This window comes from Alternaria rosae, assembly GCF_020736505.1.
Source record: "Alternaria rosae strain MPI-PUGE-AT-0040 chromosome Unknown BKA58scaffold_4, whole genome shotgun sequence".
NCBI classification, from domain to species: Eukaryota; Fungi; Ascomycota; class Dothideomycetes; order Pleosporales; family Pleosporaceae; genus Alternaria; species Alternaria rosae.
The window spans coordinates 2,706,443-2,723,009 of NW_025763573.1; the positions used below are offsets into that span (position 1 = coordinate 2,706,443).

Genomic DNA, 16,567 nt, shown 5'->3' on the forward strand with positions numbered 1-16,567 from the left:
CATCGGACGCGGACTAGTGCATATGTTAGCGGGGCGCGTTCCTGTCATCTCGTGTACCCGCGATCAATGACTGCTCCACACTATCGATGTGAACGCGCTCCCTTTTCTTTTTCGTTTGATTCCCAGTGCATAAGGGCTTCTCTCCTCTTGTCACCAAACCACGAAAGCACCATGTTGCGGTAACTGTTGCATCTCTGCCCGTTGTATAGGCCGGACGCGTGAGCGGCAAAGGGTACAAGATGGGCATCTCAGGTTGGTACATCCAATCATCCAGTCTACAATACTGACAGTTGAACAGGCCTCCTTCCGCTACTCAAGTCCGTTCAGCAACCATGTACCCTCAAGAAATACGCCGGCAAGACGATAGGCGTCGACACCTATGGCTGGCTCCACCGCGCTACCGCGACCTGTGCGATTGACCTGGCGCTCGAGAAGCCAACGACCAAGTATGCGTTGATGCGTTCATGAATGACAGGTATTTGCTGACTTTATCCCTAGATATGTCGACTTCGTCATGCACCGCGTACGCATGCTCATCCACTTCGGCGTCACCCCCTACCTTGTATTCGACGGAGACAACCTACCGAGCAAAGCTGGCACAGAGAAAGATCGAAGAGAACGAAGAAAGGAGGGCAAGAGGCTCGGACTGGAACTCCTCAATGTCGGAAAGACAGCTCAGGCGCAACAGGAATTGCAGAAGAGCGTGGACGTGACACCGGAAATGGCGCGGATGGTCATCGAAGAACTGAAGCAGCACAACATCGAGTACGTTGTCGCGCCTTACGAAGCTGATTCGCAGCTCGCATACCTGGAGCGGAAGGGTATAATCCATGGGGTTCTGTCCGAGGACTCCGATCTACTCGTCTTCGGCGTCAAGTGCCTGATAACAAAGCTGGACAAATACGGAGAATGCATCGAGGTCAATCGGAATCACTTCACTGCCTGCAGGGAAGTCAGCTTCGTGGGATGGTCTGACGCCGACTTTCGGAGAATGTGCATCCTGAGCGGTTGCGATTATCTCTCAGGTATTGGTGGACTTGGTCTGAAGACTGCCCATCGGATGTTGCGGAAACACAAGACTGTCGACCGTCTCGTCAAAGCTGCGCAATTCGACGGCAAGCTCAAGGTGCCCGCTGGTTTCTTGGAATTGTTTGACCAGGCTGAGAAAACCTTCCTTTACCAATGGGTCTACTGTCCGGTCGCCAAGCAGCTGGTCAATCTTACACCACTCGAGGAAGGGGTCAATCTCGCTGATATGCCTTACATCGGAGAGGAAGTACCTGCACACCTTGCCATGGGTGTTGCAAGTGGTGACCTATACCCACGCACAAAACTTCCGATGAACATCACCAGCAACAGTCGACCTGGCGGAAAATCGTTTGGCCCCTCTCGGAGAGCCTCGACAGTTGTTCAGACCCCCGACGCCAAAGGCTCAAAGCCGATCGATTCGTTCTTCAAGGCTAAGCGTACGCCATTGGCCGAATTGTCGCCAAATGTTTTCACGCCATCACCCAGTCAGCAAGTATTGCTGGAACAACAGAGAGAGTCAAATGGATGGGCCGCAGTACCCGCTCCAATCTCCCGTTTACGACCGAACCCTCCGACGCCTAGTACGGCGCCTCAACCACCACGACGCACCATGACTGATCCAACTGCGGGTAGACGTTCGGTTCCGCATCCTTCTAAGAGACAACGCCTGTGCTCCGATTCCGTCTCCGAGACACTCACCACTGGCGACGAGGCTGTTGTGCGGAGTCAATTTTTTGCACCTTCTATACCAGAACCAAGCCCAACCTTACACCGAGAAAAGAAGAGTAGGAGGAAGACCGATCACGACTTCGAGCTTTATTCGGATGACTCAATACAGGAGGTTATGGCCGAGGTGGCTGATTTAGAGCAAGCGGCGTCTGCCCCCAAGAAGAAGCTACGGGTCTTCAGTGATACACAGTCCAGCGCTAGAAGCGAATCACAGTCGACCGTCTTCTCCGGAGGCAGCACTGCCCACTCACAAGATACTATCGGCACCCTCACGCCGGCATCTTCGCCCGAGCCTGAGACGGCCTTCAGCGCTGCAATCTCATCTACAATGAGTGAGCTGCGATCAAAGTTCACATACAGGTCTCCCTCACCAGCACCGGGTATACCAAGAACTAGTAAGAGTCGTCTGAACCGTCGGCCCACTGAGGCATGGCAACCTACACCGCCATCTCAAGCTTCCGCTCTTACAACCTTTGCGGCGGCCGATGAGGAACTCATCATCCCCGGAACACCGTCCAAGAAGGATGTAGACGTGAAATTTGCAGTCTCTGCCTGGGCGTCTGTAGAGGCTGAGGTAGTCATAGCTGCGAGCTCACCGCCCCCTATGACGCCTGCGAAGAGAAGAAGATCGTCACTGAAGGGGAGCGAAGACCTCCTTGTTCCGGATAGCGAAGCCGAGAGCGAGTGCTCACCCCGAAAACCGTTATTTAACCTTAAGCGATTTGCATTTGCCGGTTAGTCTCGCTTTGCATTGCGAGTTTTTAGCATATCATTACATGAGCGTACGACTTGCGGTGGTATTGTTGGCGTTTGTTGCGGCTAAGCGCGTTTTTTGTGTTTGCAAGGTTGTTACGATCACGACCACGGTAGGCGAAGGCACACGAAGTACTATAGCATGTATCTTCATTTGGTAGTATACCCTCAATATCTATCTGTTTTAATGGCAGCTGGCTCGACTATACGCGTCTATGTGGGACAATTGGATGTGCCCAAGACCCTCTAACTCACGGACCAAGGAACAGCAGTCGGACCTCACGGTACTTGCCTTTTAATTTGCAACAGCTCCCTCGACCTTTGACGTCTTGGGACAAAGCGTCTTCGCCATAATCACTTAGTGGATTTATTTCAACCACTGCGGTTCTTTACTATGGCTTTGTTCGCGACCATTTCGGCCGCGTGCGGCGGTCGACACAAGACAGGGCTATTTAGTTCGCGCCTACTATCCCGCCTACGGTTCAAAATCTCAAAGTCATTCGCCAATCTTCGGAACACAATATCTTTGTAATACCCAATCAAACTCAAGACCAAGCCACTACCTCGATCCCAGGGGCTAAGGAGGGGAAAGGCACTAGGATTGTATGTAGCATCAAGAAAGGGACGAGGTCTGGACCGCAAGGGGTAAAGAAGCCTGGAATTACTGGCAAGAGAAAGACAAGCACCAAGGAACAGCAAACCAACAACATAAAGAAGACTAAGGAAGGCAGGGTAGCAAAGAATAGCGGAACCAAAGGTAGAAAGGCCAAGAAGGAGGCGGATGTGGCTGCTCACGATTCGGATGATAGTGAGTTGGAAAGCGCCGAGAGTATCACGACATCAGTTCCTACTATGTCGGCTACGGAGGGAAAGCGGGCTACTAAAACTAAAGCTACTGAGTCAAAAGAGAAGAAGAAGGCTCCAATTCCCAAGACAGGGCGAGTTGCCAAATGCCGCATTGTCACTAAAAGTGCACCTTTGATTGAATCGTCAGGGGAGGAGAGTCATCTTGAGAGCGAGGATAAGGAGGATATTTACATGCCATAGGCGAATTGACGTATGGATAATTGCTATCTATAAGCTGATTGATCTATAGACTGGGGGCGATAGGATATATATTCCTAGCGATGATGCTGGGTTTCAGTACGCAGTCGCAGTGAGGGATCGCATAAGTGACGATAGTCTGATGCAGGACCAAACTTCAATGAACGTCAGTGTTTCGAAGAACACGGAAAAGCCAGCTAGGCTGAGCAGTCGGGAAGTGTCAAAACCACTTTAGTCAAGCCTAGTAGCGACAAAGTCCTCGACAAAATCCCAGGCAATGTGGTCTTCGTCCTCGTCGTTTTCCTCGACCCACGCTTTCATAGTCATGTTGCGAGGAGTGGGGTGGACCCAGGTGCTGTTGAGTACAGTGTCGATCGCTACACGAATGTCAGTACTAGTTGACGGGGACACATTTCCACAACAAGGAGTACAAAGACAAGACTTACGCAACAGCACTTCCATGCCACTAGCCATTCGGAAGAGCGCAGCCTGTGCGATAGGCTCAAGCTCTGAACGTTTCTTCGTTGCTGGACGCACATCTGGAGCACCGTTCTTGTAGATTTGCGCAGTCTGGTCATTGATACATTGACCGTGTGGATCATTGTATGCCTGACAGTATTGCACGCCATTTGCGGCCGGATTGCCGAAGCCGACGATAAACTGGCAGGGCTGACTGTTGCATGTGCCGGTGTAGTATTCTTGGATAATACGGCCTTGACCTATGAAAAAACTATTAGCTCGTTTGTGTGGTTGTCTTTGGGGGAGGTGAGGACTAACGACTGTTGTGCCTGCTGATAACACACTTAGTGACTTGACCACCCGCATCGGCGTCAGAGGTGCTGGCGAATGGATACTCGTCGCAGTTCTCGCCAGCACGTGGATTACCACCGGCCGTCTATAAGTGGGTCAGCAAATTCTTTGGAAAGTTGATGCACTTCATTCAAAAAAAAATACTGAACACCCTGGAGCCTAAATCAATATAAAACATCCAAAGTAGGTGATCTAACGTCAACGTAGGCGCCAGGGTGTTCAGTCCTTCTCTTGGACGAGGTGGATGAAGTCTTACGCTGCAACGGTTGGGCCTAGGAAGACAGCCAGCCGATCTTTGACGGGCTCGTCCGACAGCGCTGTCACGATTTCCAGTACCGCCATAGCGGTCGTAGTCCAGTGTTACTCCAAACGATGGTCGTGTGCAGTAAGCGCCCCAGCACATGTTGTTGCAGATGTCTGAGCCAACTTGAGTATGAAGTAGTTTCGAAGTTTCAGGAGCCTTTACCTTGAAGATTGTCGTCACAATTGAAGATCATGCCAGGCGCAGCGAGCCCGGAGGCTATCAGGCCAGAAACCAGAAGAGTCTTGAACATGATGGCTTATGTGGTGGCTTGTGTGGTATGTATGTGTTTGAAGACGGCTGTTTTGTAGAACAGATGAGAACGAGCCTGCTTGCTATATACTCGTCGTAGCCCCCATTTACATGCCCGTATGAAAGCCTGCCCATGTATTGGGAGGCCTCTTCTGTAGTCATAGCTGAACATAGTCGATGCAATCGTATGATCGAATTCTTGAACTAGTCTCAAAGTTTTACCAATGATTTGCAGAACCGCAGTTGGAGTCGCCTCGAGTAGAAGTTAAAAAGATGGGTCGCGAACTGATCTGCTTGTAGTTGCCGCATACGACGGTCTGAGATGGCGGGCCTAATCTCACAGGTATAGCAAAGTGAACGCCGATTACCCGAACGATTGCTGCAAATAAGCCGGAATTCGGCACTATGTCTGACTTGTGATCGAGATCATGCTGAGAATTGACCAATGCATTTCATTCCACGGTCCTTTGTATAGTTGATGAACTTAAAATATCAGCAGTAGTTCACTAGAATATGCTTACATGTTGAACAACAATCGAATATAGGACTAGGTCGTCAGCATACTGAGATATTCTCATTGGACAGGCTGAGAGAGAGCGAAAGTGTCGCACATTACTGTCAAGATGTGAGAGAAGCGAGAGGCTGTACATGAACGGAAGGCTCGGCCCGCTGGTGAGACCCCCAACGACAGGCAACCTCTGACATCATAGTGTGCAGCACAATACATAAGCTTCGTGCGACTCTGCCCCACTTGTGACTTGTCGTCGTACCACGCAGCTTACGCCCGACTGATGCGACGCTAGGATTTGAGCAACAATAGTGTACTCGGGAACTTCTCTGATCACAAGGCTCGCCCCACAATAGCGCTCTTCGTTCCGTATCTGCGACTGCCTAAACTGGCCCACCTGAGGATTAAGGCTAGGACATCGTCTCCATCTACCCATCCACCTCATCTATACCAACTCTTTGCCTCCAACCAGACCACTCAATACAACATGTCTTCCACAATAGACCTCGCGAAAACACTCCCTAAGAAAGCGCCCAATACAGAATACCACCGCGCCACACTAAATGGTCTAAATCGTTTCAAGTTTGCCATCTTCTACACAGCTGCTCTGGATGCAGCGGAAAGCCAGCGGCTTGAAGAAAGCATTAACACGGGCGAGCTCAGCACGGGAAGGTCTAAACTCGCTCCACAGCCAGACTTCAGCGGTCGCTCGTTGCGAGACGTGTACGACTACTTCATCGAAGTACGCGACCAAGACGATACCATTCATCCGCTATACTTTATAGTAGCCGACCAAGAGGATTTTGACAACAAAGGGGTGTTGGTCGTTCTGCTCAATTCGAGCCAAGACGAGGAAGACGTCCCAGGCGTTGGACGCTGCAGCAATGTCGAAGCAGATTCATGGGGTTCCAATATCGATATCGGTAACCAAGATTGGCTTGATCTGAAGGAACTGGAGGCTGAGGAATGGGGTGGAGATGACCCGTATGCAGATGATGACGACAAAGATGACAAACTAACGCAGGGGTCTGCCACTTCGGATGCGTCGTCCAAGAAAGTGTACGGGTGGTATAGCTTGGTGAAAAAAGGTACCCAACGCATGTGCTCATGTACGAGACTTTGCACGTTAGCTAACTCTGCATAGCCGTTCCGATCAACTCCATGCTCGAGCCATCATGGGCAAAGATGAAGAAGACAGAAGAGTCTCGCTTCCAGATGCTCGGGAACTGGCATTCTTCAAGCGATCCTTGGGCCGATATTCGCAGAGCACATCCACAGCAATGCGCTTTCAGACCTACTGTCCATCGAAACATCATCCTGGTCGCAGAGAAAGAGGATGCTAATGATCCCGAGGGCATGGCTCTTGTTCGTTTGAAGTGGGATGGAAACACCGATGGCGTTGAGAATGCGAGCCCAACGGTCATGCCGGAAGTTGAGATAATAGGCAAGATGAGCGCATACAAGGCTTTGGAAGAGGCTGATCGAGCGGCATCATAGCTCAACACATTGTCAGTAGTATTAGCATGTGTGAGGGGATCAGACGTTCCTGATCGAACGCTGCAATCGATCAATGATAGCCTGTGTTGTACTAGTAGCCATGTTTGTACATCATTGCACGGGATGGCTGGTGTTATTTGGTACGGTGCCGGTGCCTCTATCGGTTTGAAGGATGATATGTATCGTGAGATCAAGATTGATGCTACCGTCATGTAACCAATTCCGAGCGGTAAGAGCGATAACGTGATAAGGCGATGCGTGTGTTCACTTCGTCTCCTTGTTACGTTCCCTAGCGAGCGTCAGACCGAATCAACGCATAGGTTGTAAGCCAGACGAGGTGTCAAACGCGGTCATACTCCTCTGAGGATTGTTTGGTACAGCTACGGCCTGACCGGCAACCTCAAGATAGCGATGGGGATCAGTCAGCCATGGCTTTTCGTCTACTGAACGGGACATGGGCGGCTTGAAGCTTGCCCGTAGTAGGTCGTTCACGAAGTCTCCGTGCATTTCAGCTGCCGGATCGCGTATCTTGTCTAGTAGTGTTGGCCGCTTTATAGCGCATATGTCAACCAGGAGGTTCCTTATCGAAGCCCCCTTGGACGTACCGACGTAGACCTCCTTCACTATGCTGAGATCTGGATATCCCCCGACACACGCGCGTTGTGTCATGCTTGCCACGACTGCATTGTGAAACGTGGTATCGAGCAAAGTGATCCCCATGAGGAAGGCCCTCACCATCGTGTGCCACATATATTTCATGTCTATTATATGTCCGATCTGCTTCGTATACAACCAAGTAAGGTATATCCTAAACGTGGCCGTGGTATGACCGTGAATGCGAATTGGGTTCTGTTCGATGTCGATCGCGACGATGCTCGCATCGTTTTTGAAGAAGTCTGAGGTCGCACATGCCAGTTTCTGATGAATCTGAAAAATCTCGTCCTCGACTCGGACGGCGCGTGTTGTGCCCGTGAAGCTAGTTTCTGTAAGTTAACGCCATCATTAGAGTGTCATTGACCCACTCAGGACCACTCTGAACCTTAGCTCTTTTTAGTCGTTTTGCAGAGGAAGCCATCTTACCTGGGAATTAAAACGGTAAGTTCTTGCCTGGGGTGTTCACAACATGGATTTCAGGTGACAGAGCTTTGGTCAGAAAAAATCCATAATATTGCGCAAGCTCACCATGGTCGCTGCGAACCAACATCCTTCTCTTATTACAACACCACTTCAGCAACTCAGCCGTAGGCCAGAGGTACTGCACATCCCTTGTCTGACTCCGCGAGCCAGTCTTGGTAGATTTGAAGCAGTAGAATGATGGGACGTCAAAATGTTCGAATACTTCTGCGGCGTCCTGCCAACCGAGAAGTCGAAGGAGTTTTCAGCGAATGCATTATCCTAAGTTTGGTAGAGTGCTCGAGGGGAAATGGAATGTCGGTCGTCGGGATTGCGCCATGTGAACACGAAAGCTAAAGCGTATTGGAGATTGCACATCGCAACATATGCGGAAGCATCAAGGGCTACAAATGTGCCTCTTCATGCTTGGAACTATGCGGGTTGAGATGACTGGAAGGGTAATCGCGGGATGACGCGTCTTTACGCATTCGCCAAGCCGCTACGTCATAGTGCTATTCGGCTCAGTACACCTCCTGCGAGGTATGGATCAAAGCGGCTGCATCTTTATTTTCGCGCTGGTCGTGTGATAAGTTGCCTTGCGTTGCAGCCTATCCCGACAACGTGCCTTCTCGCCATCATTCAGCTTGACTTGCTCCTACTACATACCAATCAGCCGCATATACATTGACAAGAACACGTTGATACTAATAGGTTGAGCCTATAGGCGGCTGACGTGCTGTCGGTGTTTGCCATGAAATCACACGATGTCGAGGAGACTTCACACCGTCGTCAAGACATGATCATGAGCACAGCACAATTGGTACCTAGACGTCTCTCTAGGTTTGCTAAGCCTGTAGAACAGAGCGGGTTGCATTGTGTACTACACCGACCCGATCGGGAAAGCCACCTTCAATCACTCATGCACCTGCCGCATTTGTGTGATTTTTAGCCGACTCATAAAGTGAGAGGCCGACCCCAAGGTGATGGCAGATTGTGACCCACTGTCCAAGTGCTCCCCGTCTTGCTAAAGCTATTGTCTTCTTTGATACCACAAGAAGTATCCTGCACGAGACAAAATCCAATCAGATTATCCCAACTCACAATCAACAACCCTAAGAGGGCATCTCAACATGCCGCTATTGAATCTACCCATAGAGATTTTTGAGGAAGTCATAGCGACGCTGGCAAACACAGTCGGCCGGGAAACTGTCGTACGTTATCGACTCGTCTGCAGTAAGTGCAAATAACAGGCCTCATGCACGAGTATACTGAGAAAAAGCAGAAACATTCGCAAACACAATCAAGGATCATACCGTTACAGTCGCTGCTGCCGGGAACCTTGCCAAATTCCTGGAAAACCCCTTCTCCGCCCGTCTTTTCGACACGTATCGGGTTGAGATCCTTTACAAGGCTGCTATGCGACGCCAAACAGCACCAAACCAAGTCACACACTTCATACGGGCCATGGTCAAAGCGTCCAAACCAGATTCCACACTTTACCCAGCGCGGATCATGCTCGTATGCACTAGCATGAGGGCCCTGGAATCAAAAGCCCTGTACGGTTACATCAAGGGTACTGAGAAGGCCAACAAAGGAGGACGTCGATATAACCTCGCAGACATGCTACCCGTTATCGCTGCTGCAACGGGAAATTTGAAGCTCTTCGAAGCGCCCCATCTCACACCAGCTCTGCTCCTCGAACAGAGTCATGATCTTTTACCAAGTGCGCTCAAAGCCGCCATCGTGGCGGATCAGGATGCCATGCTTCGAAAGATCCTTAAGTATGTCGTTGACAACGTCAAGGGCAAACCCGACGCTAAGACGTGGAAGGATATGCGAAGTGCTGCTCGGCAGATTGGCGAAGCTTTGTGCATGGCTGTGCGTTTGCATAAGAATGTCGCAGCAAACACGCTGTTCGACTTCCGCGATGCGAACGAGCCCTTCGCTAGATCTATGTCTTGGTTCTTTGGCGACCGGCTCCTCGACTGTGCTATTGACAGCACTAACACTGCCGTATTGTACCGCGTCTTGGGAGTCGACAACCCTGGAGTTGTAGCGCATGTCAAGGGAGGAACTAAGACTCACTACCGTATCGATTCTGTGTCTATGGAAATGCTGTACAAAAGAGGTGGGATTAAAATCTGGAACATGTTGCTGAAAGATGGCGTCGTCGGACCAAACGAACTTTGCTTGGACAAAACCCCACTCCAACACGCTCTAAAGAGAAGGCGATACGACATTGCACGCATTCTTATCAAGAGTGGTGCAGTTGTCGACACTATCACACCCGATGGAAGCAATGTCTTATGGCAGGCGGCAAAAGATGGCTTCGCGAAGGACGTCGAGTTCCTGCTTGATCACGGCGCAGACCCCAATTCTGTTGGAAAGGACGGCGAATCTGCACTAGCGGCTGCGGGATCAGGACGATATGGTAAGTGTCGTTTCTGGCTTAGGCAAGCCATAGATCAGAGGAAGGAGGCATTGAAGCGTTCTGGCACATTGGAGTCTCACGAAAACTAGGCTGGCTTTCGGTATTGACTTCGTTGATGTAGATAACTCTCGGGTTGTCAAAGCAGTGATGCTGGGCATGACGTCAATCTGGCATTGAACGTGTCAGGGTCAAAATTCATTGTGAGAAAGACAATGCGAAACGGATACGAACACATTCCAGTCTAGCGTATTTGAGGTTCTAGTCGTCGGCTCCGTTGATGTCCTTTGCGGATGCCACAGCGAGTTTGGATTTCTGAATTTCATCAACGACAGAAACATTTAGATAAAAGCAATGGTAGCCTTCGAATGCTCAAGTTGTGATCCTATTTTGAAAGTGCATGAAGAAGTCACAATGAAGAGAGCTGTTTTACTGGAGGCAAAAGACCACGGTCCTGACGTAACGCTGCATCCGGAAACATGGAGAAGTACAAAGAGACGATGGTAACGGATGCGCCTATCGTTATTGACTAGAGCTAGCTTTGCCAGGTTTCCTACTCAAGCTGGACGAGGCAATTTGTAGACTTGAGAACATCTCATTCGAACACAAAAGTGAAGGCTACGCCGGTCCCAGACAGAAAGAAGTTCCAATTGAGTCTAGCAAAGCATACCCAGAATAGACTCGTAGGAAGCTAGAACCACCATCAAGCATCAAAACGCCGTGGTCTCTTTGTAACCTTACACTGGATATCACAAATACAATGGATCGTACACAGTACCTCAGTACTTCTCCTCCAGTCTCGCCGTCATACCGGTGACTGTTGTCCTCCTACTCTCCTCGCGCTCCTTAATGTGCATCTCACGCTCCAATTCCCGTTGCACGGCCATCTTCTGCGCAGTGGTAAGCTGATCCAGAACCGCGGAGATGCCTTCTTCAGTCTGGCCGTTGAAAAGACCCTCCAAGTCCGTCTTCGTAGCTATGGCGAGCTGGTCCTCCAATGCCTTTAGTGCTTTGGTACCGAGTTCCGAGACAGCTCTCTTAAACTTTGCCTCCTCATCAGCTTTGGCCTTTTTCGCTACCTGTTCGCCCTCATCGACATTGGCCTCGCCAGCTTTACGCTTTGAAGCCTTCAGAGCTTCCTTCTTCGCCTTAGCAGCGAGATAACGAGCCGAGTGTCCCAATGCGCGCCCATCCTTAGTCAGCGGCTGTTCCACATTGAGCGGCGGTGCGGTGAAGAACAAGATACGGCCCTTTTCGTCACGCTGGAACTGCTCGCGGATCTCAAGCGGTATGCTGGCGTTTGCATGGTCGGCCATGACGTAGACCTCCACAGGCTGCGGGGCCTTGTAATTAAGCGGCAGTTGCTGTGGATACGGTTGCTGGTAGCCTGGTGCGGCGCGCGGTGTCTGGAAACCCTGCATGGGCGCGGTTGGTTGGGGTGTAAAGGGCACATGTGGTGTGATAGGTTGATAGGCAGGTGCCTGGGGTGCCTGCGGGTGCATATGGGGGGCGGGCGATTGAGAGTGCGTATGGTAATGTGTCGCATGGGTTGGTGTGTACGCTGGTGCGACATGGTGCTGTTGCGGTGTAGGAGCAGGCATTGGCGTTAGAGTCGGCGCTTGCGCAATCGGATAGTTCCTGGAAGACTCGTAGCCATGTGACGAAGCCGTGGGTAAGCTTGGAGTAGGCATAGCGGGCGCTGGTGGAGGTGTCGGAGGCGGCGGTGGGGTGGGCTCGGGAGGTGGTGAATCCTAAAAGGAATGTTAGCTTTGGGTTTCATAGTGGCCTAAAGCGGTTTTCACTTGCCTTGGGATCACGCGGACGACGATGCACGGCGCCAATCTTTGGGGGAGCATTCTCAGCTCCCCATTCTGGCTTTGGAAGATCGTCGTCCTCCTTTTGCTCGTCCTTGAGCAAGTACGCGATCGGACTGGGCACCTTTTTCAACTTTCGAGGCGCATCGAATAGATCCATTACATAGTCCTTGTCTCGCACTTCGTCGGGTAAGCAACTGGCCCATGTCTTGATCTTGTTGAGCTTATGGTTCTCCTCGTTGTATCGAGCCTCGCAAACGTATATCTCCTTGTCAGAGGGAAAGTCGCGGGGACGGCCCTTGTTGTAACGGGTGATGAACATGACGAAACATCGGTCCACAACCTCATCGATGCGATGGTCTCGATATTGGCCAGTCTTGACAACTTCGTTCTCGAAGAAATGTCTGTCGAAACGGTGCACGGTCTGCTCTGGGCGGTAGTACCAGCAGGCGTTTACCCACTGCCCACCATTCGCGTCCTGCCAAGTGCGGTAGATCTGGGCAACAATCGGCTTTGTGAGATCGTTCGCGTTCTGAATGTGCACCCAATCCCCGACTTTCCACAGCTCGCCATTATGAACGATGCCGCTGGGCATAGGGATACGGCCTTCTTCCATTACGTATTCGGTATCCGGCTTCTCCTTCTCGGCCTTTGCAACCTTGCGCGACTCCTTTTGGAGATGCACAGCGTCCTTGTAAATCTGGCTGTCCTCTTCGTTGTACTGCTTTGCGTTTTCGAACATGAGCTCTACATCAACCATGAAGTGATCGACTGAGTTGTACTTCTTTCGTTTGAGCTTGCGCTTGAGGATGTCCATGGCCATTGGATTTTTGATCTCAGAATGATACTCGGGCATGACCGTCTTGTCCGGGACGCGCTCGAACGCGCTCACCATGAGCTTGTTGAGTTGGTTCCGCGGTTTTCTGATTGCTTTCATAATGGTCTTGATTCGCGCTTCCATAGGAGTGTCGACCCGCGGCGGTCGTCCGCGTTTCTTCCGCGATTCTGGATCGTCGTTCTTGGTGTCTTCCTTTGCTGCTCTTGAACCGCCTTCGCGCTTGGTGATAGCTGCTGTGGATCGCGGTCCACGGCGCCTCTTGCGCTTGCCCTCATCTTCTTCGTCTTCATCCTCTTCCTCGTCAACTTCGAGCTCTTCTTCATCGTCATCTTCCTCTTCCTCTTCTTCCTCCTCTGGTAACAGCGGGTCTTGTTCGGGAATCTCTCCCAGGAACGGCATGGTAGCGACTGTCTCAGGAACGACCTTATCGTCCACCAGCCTTTTCAACTCGCGTTCGATGACCTTCTTTACTTCAAGCGCATCCACATAAGCCTGCGAGTCCTGCCTGTTGTACACCTGCGCATTGTGGGGAATGAGCGCCAGGTCGCGTACGAACTCAGAGAAGTTCTTGTATTCTCGCTGCGCAATCTTGGCCTTTATCGTGCTCAGGGCCATGGGCTCCTTGATGATATCGTAGTAGTCGGGCACGGCGCGCTTGTTCACTTTGCGCTGGAAGAGCTTGGTAGGATCGTATGTTCCACTGCACGTTGATCAGCTGGGAACGGCATGAAGCATGTATAATTGGAACTTACTCGTCAATCCTGTAGTCGTATACATTCTTGAGGAGGTTTGCCATGGCCTCCCATTCTGGCGCCGTGACGGTAGACGTTGCGCCGGCGGACTCAGCCGTCTCGGTCGTAGGCACCGGTGTCGAGCTTGGGGCGCGTCCGGTCGCCATGTTTGCGATAGTCGACTCGATGCTGTCGTGTTCCGGTATCCTTCTTGCGCTAGGTGTTGGCGTGTCGCGTCGTGGACGCTGGAAGTCGCGACGCCGGGCGGATGTAAGATTCGCCGATCCCGGGGACGGCCGGCCTACTCCATGATTCGGGAACCTTCACGTACGCCATGTCACCCGATCCGTGCAAACTGTCGCCTTTGTAGCGTTCTTCCGTAGCTGACAAACGATCCTTGTTCTCCTAACAAAGCTCTCCTCATGTTTGCGCATTCGTGAAGATTTCCTTCTCTTCATACAACTCACTGATCGCAGCTTCCATAACACCAGCGCAGCTCTCCACCGCTAAGTCGCCCCACCAGTCAACTGTCATCACGCGCCACGCCTTCGAAGCTCCCTCACCTGTATCACTCCGTACACGTATATCACTCCATCTCTCCAGTCGACCCATCACACCATGCCGATTCGCATCCGGTTACGCGCGCCCAATGGCACCCACACACTATCACTCGACGACAACGCCGCCGTCTCGGATCTTCTCTCCTCTATCAGCGAAAAGACAGAACTACCACTCTTCGAGCTGAAATGGAACCACCCGCCCCAACCGCTCGACCCTTCCCTATACGGCATGTCGACGTTGCTGAAGGATATCGATCTCAAGCTGAACGGCGCGTCCATCATAGTCATTGCACAAGCCACGGGCGACCCGAGTGAGCGGAAACAGGAGCAAGAACTACAAGCAAATACATCACAGGCGGCGCCGCTATCCCTTCAACGGAAGCAGAACTCAGCGCTCAAAGAAACGCCTGAAGTTCCCGTGCCTGATCGCGGTGGCACTATGGTCCTTCGCGTTATGCCTGACGACAACTCCTGCATGTTCCGAGCTGTTGGTAGCGCCGTTCTGACCGATTCTCTCGATTCCATGACCGAGCTTCGATCGATGGTTGCGCAAGCTATTCAAAGAGACCCGGAACAGTACAACGAAGCGATCCTGCAACGCTCTCCAGATGAGTACTGCAAATGGATATCGTACGCCGACTCGTGGGGTGGTGGCATCGAACTCAGCATTCTCTCTCAAGAGTTTGACATCGAGATCGCCAGTGTCAATGTTCAAGACAACCGGGTGGACCGATTTAACGAGGGCAGACCGCGGCGCTGTATCGTGGTGTATTCTGGTATCCACTACGACACGATCGCCTTCGTGCCCCAGGGTGCGTCAACGCAAGATCCTTCGCAAGATGTCAAGATATTCGATGCGGCGGACGATGTGATTCTTGAAGCTGCGAGAGAACTCTGCGGGCAGCTGAAGAAAGCCCATTATTACACTGATACACAGAAATTCGACCTCAAGTGCAACACATGTGGTTGGAAGGGGGCAGGAGAACGGGGAGCGATGCAGCACGCAGCCGAAACTGGACATAGTGACTTCGGAGAGGCAGACTAATCGATCTTTTGATACCCGTGGACGCCTTTAATAGGTCTTGTACCATTTGCCATGTCAACATTGTATTTACGTTCTCTGTACTAGTATCAAATACATCGATGGCAGTCTCTTTCGGCTCGCTCTTGGTCACCATGAGCCACAGCGAAATTCCAAAATCTTGTTATAACTTACACTGAAAGGTGAATATGTTCTGTGGAAGCATTTTTATCTAGACAGAAGGGGCCTCGCAATTTCAGCGGTCTTGAGATCAATAGTTTCGTGGTATTCAGGTCCCTGATCTTTCAATTCACGCAGTGTCCTCTTTGGGCAAGCGCTGCGCTGAGGCACTCTCACTCTACCGCTATATTTGCAAATGTCGCTAGCGAATGTCTTTGCCCTCTCTGTATGGAATCTCTCTATTGTCAATCTGAAACACCCGCTCCGCACTCTCAACTTTACTGTCACCATCGAACCGACCTCGTCAAGTTATTCGACCATACTTCAAGTGTATCCATCATGTCACTACCTGCGCCATCTCCAGAGCGAGGATTTATCTGCTATGATACGAAGGATCTTACTGACATCTCATAGTGTCTCCAGCGCGCCATTTTCCATCAAAGTGGGCACACAGAAGTTCCATATTCATGCTGGTACACTGACGGCCACATCCGGATTCTTCAAAAACGCCATGAAGCCAGAGTGGCGTACTAACTCAAGGAAACCAATTGAACTATCGGACGAAAAATCAGAAGCGTTTAAGCCATACAGTCGGTGGCTCTATAGTGGCAAGGTTGTTGTCACGAATCCTCGTGGGGACAAATACGTGCAACTCGCCCGCATGTACGTTCTGGGTGAGAGACTCACTAACGACGCTTTTCAAGATGCTGTTCTTGTTGGCATAATTGATGTCATATTAAACAGCGATAACTATCCCCCGGATCGTGCTATACGCATCATCTATTCGGGTACAAGCAGCAAGAGCTCTCCAGCATGCCGGCTTATGGTAGATTTATACGTACATGCTGGTAGCAGGCATTGAATCGAACCAGGGATTTTCTTAAAGGACACATGCACCGATGTTGTAGAAGAGTTGGTAACGGGGTTTCTTCGCGATCGAGAAGACGCTTAAGAAGTAG

General features: G+C 51.1%; 7 protein-coding genes across 7 annotated transcripts; 4 read left to right on the forward strand and 3 right to left on the reverse strand.

Annotated features, from left to right (window-relative positions):
- The first annotated feature begins 57 nt into the window (after positions 1-57).
- BKA58DRAFT_162018 (exodeoxyribonuclease 1) lies at positions 58-2,715 on the forward strand. Its single transcript, XM_046164990.1, has 3 exons — positions 58-252; positions 299-446; positions 499-2,715. The coding sequence occupies exons 1-3, from the start codon at positions 240-242 to the stop codon at positions 2,495-2,497; spliced, it is 2,160 nt and encodes a 719-aa protein (XP_046026761.1). The 5' UTR covers positions 58-239; the 3' UTR covers positions 2,498-2,715.
- Positions 2,716-3,786: 1,071 nt separating this feature from the next.
- Positions 3,787-4,919, reverse strand: BKA58DRAFT_468829 (uncharacterized protein; the record flags this gene model as incomplete). The annotated part of the gene is made up of 5 exons (XM_046175126.1): positions 3,787-3,932; positions 4,002-4,274; positions 4,333-4,450; positions 4,622-4,782; positions 4,832-4,919. 5 exons carry the CDS (start codon positions 4,917-4,919, stop codon positions 3,787-3,789), a joined length of 786 nt encoding a protein of 261 aa, XP_046026762.1.
- Positions 4,920-5,742: 823 nt separating this feature from the next.
- BKA58DRAFT_162062 (uncharacterized protein) lies at positions 5,743-7,078 on the forward strand. The gene is made up of 2 exons (XM_046164991.1): positions 5,743-6,514; positions 6,571-7,078. Exons 1-2 carry the CDS (start codon positions 5,914-5,916, stop codon positions 6,921-6,923), a joined length of 954 nt encoding a protein of 317 aa, XP_046026763.1. The 5' UTR covers positions 5,743-5,913; the 3' UTR covers positions 6,924-7,078.
- A 154-nt stretch (positions 7,079-7,232) lies between these two features.
- Positions 7,233-7,998, reverse strand: BKA58DRAFT_439252 (uncharacterized protein; the record flags this gene model as incomplete). Its single annotated transcript, XM_046173672.1, has 2 exons — positions 7,233-7,899; positions 7,946-7,998. The coding sequence occupies 2 exons, from the start codon at positions 7,996-7,998 to the stop codon at positions 7,233-7,235; spliced, it is 720 nt and encodes a 239-aa protein (XP_046026764.1).
- Positions 7,999-9,076: 1,078 nt separating this feature from the next.
- BKA58DRAFT_162093 (uncharacterized protein) lies at positions 9,077-10,838 on the forward strand. The gene is made up of 2 exons (XM_046164994.1): positions 9,077-9,269; positions 9,319-10,838. Exons 1-2 carry the CDS (start codon positions 9,167-9,169, stop codon positions 10,554-10,556), a joined length of 1,341 nt encoding a protein of 446 aa, XP_046026765.1. The 5' UTR covers positions 9,077-9,166; the 3' UTR covers positions 10,557-10,838.
- A 1-nt stretch (position 10,839) lies between these two features.
- BKA58DRAFT_162067 (uncharacterized protein) lies at positions 10,840-14,103 on the reverse strand. Its single transcript, XM_046164993.1, has 3 exons — positions 13,869-14,103; positions 12,271-13,816; positions 10,840-12,215 (listed from the first exon to the last, which is right to left on the reverse strand). Exons 1-3 carry the CDS (start codon positions 14,012-14,014, stop codon positions 11,244-11,246), a joined length of 2,664 nt encoding a protein of 887 aa, XP_046026766.1. The 5' UTR covers positions 14,015-14,103; the 3' UTR covers positions 10,840-11,243.
- Position 14,104: 1 nt separating this feature from the next.
- Positions 14,105-15,668, forward strand: BKA58DRAFT_162066 (uncharacterized protein). The gene has a single exon (XM_046164992.1). The coding sequence runs from the start codon at positions 14,466-14,468 to the stop codon at positions 15,450-15,452; it is 987 nt and encodes a 328-aa protein (XP_046026767.1). The 5' UTR covers positions 14,105-14,465; the 3' UTR covers positions 15,453-15,668.
- The last annotated feature ends 899 nt before the right edge of the window (positions 15,669-16,567 follow it).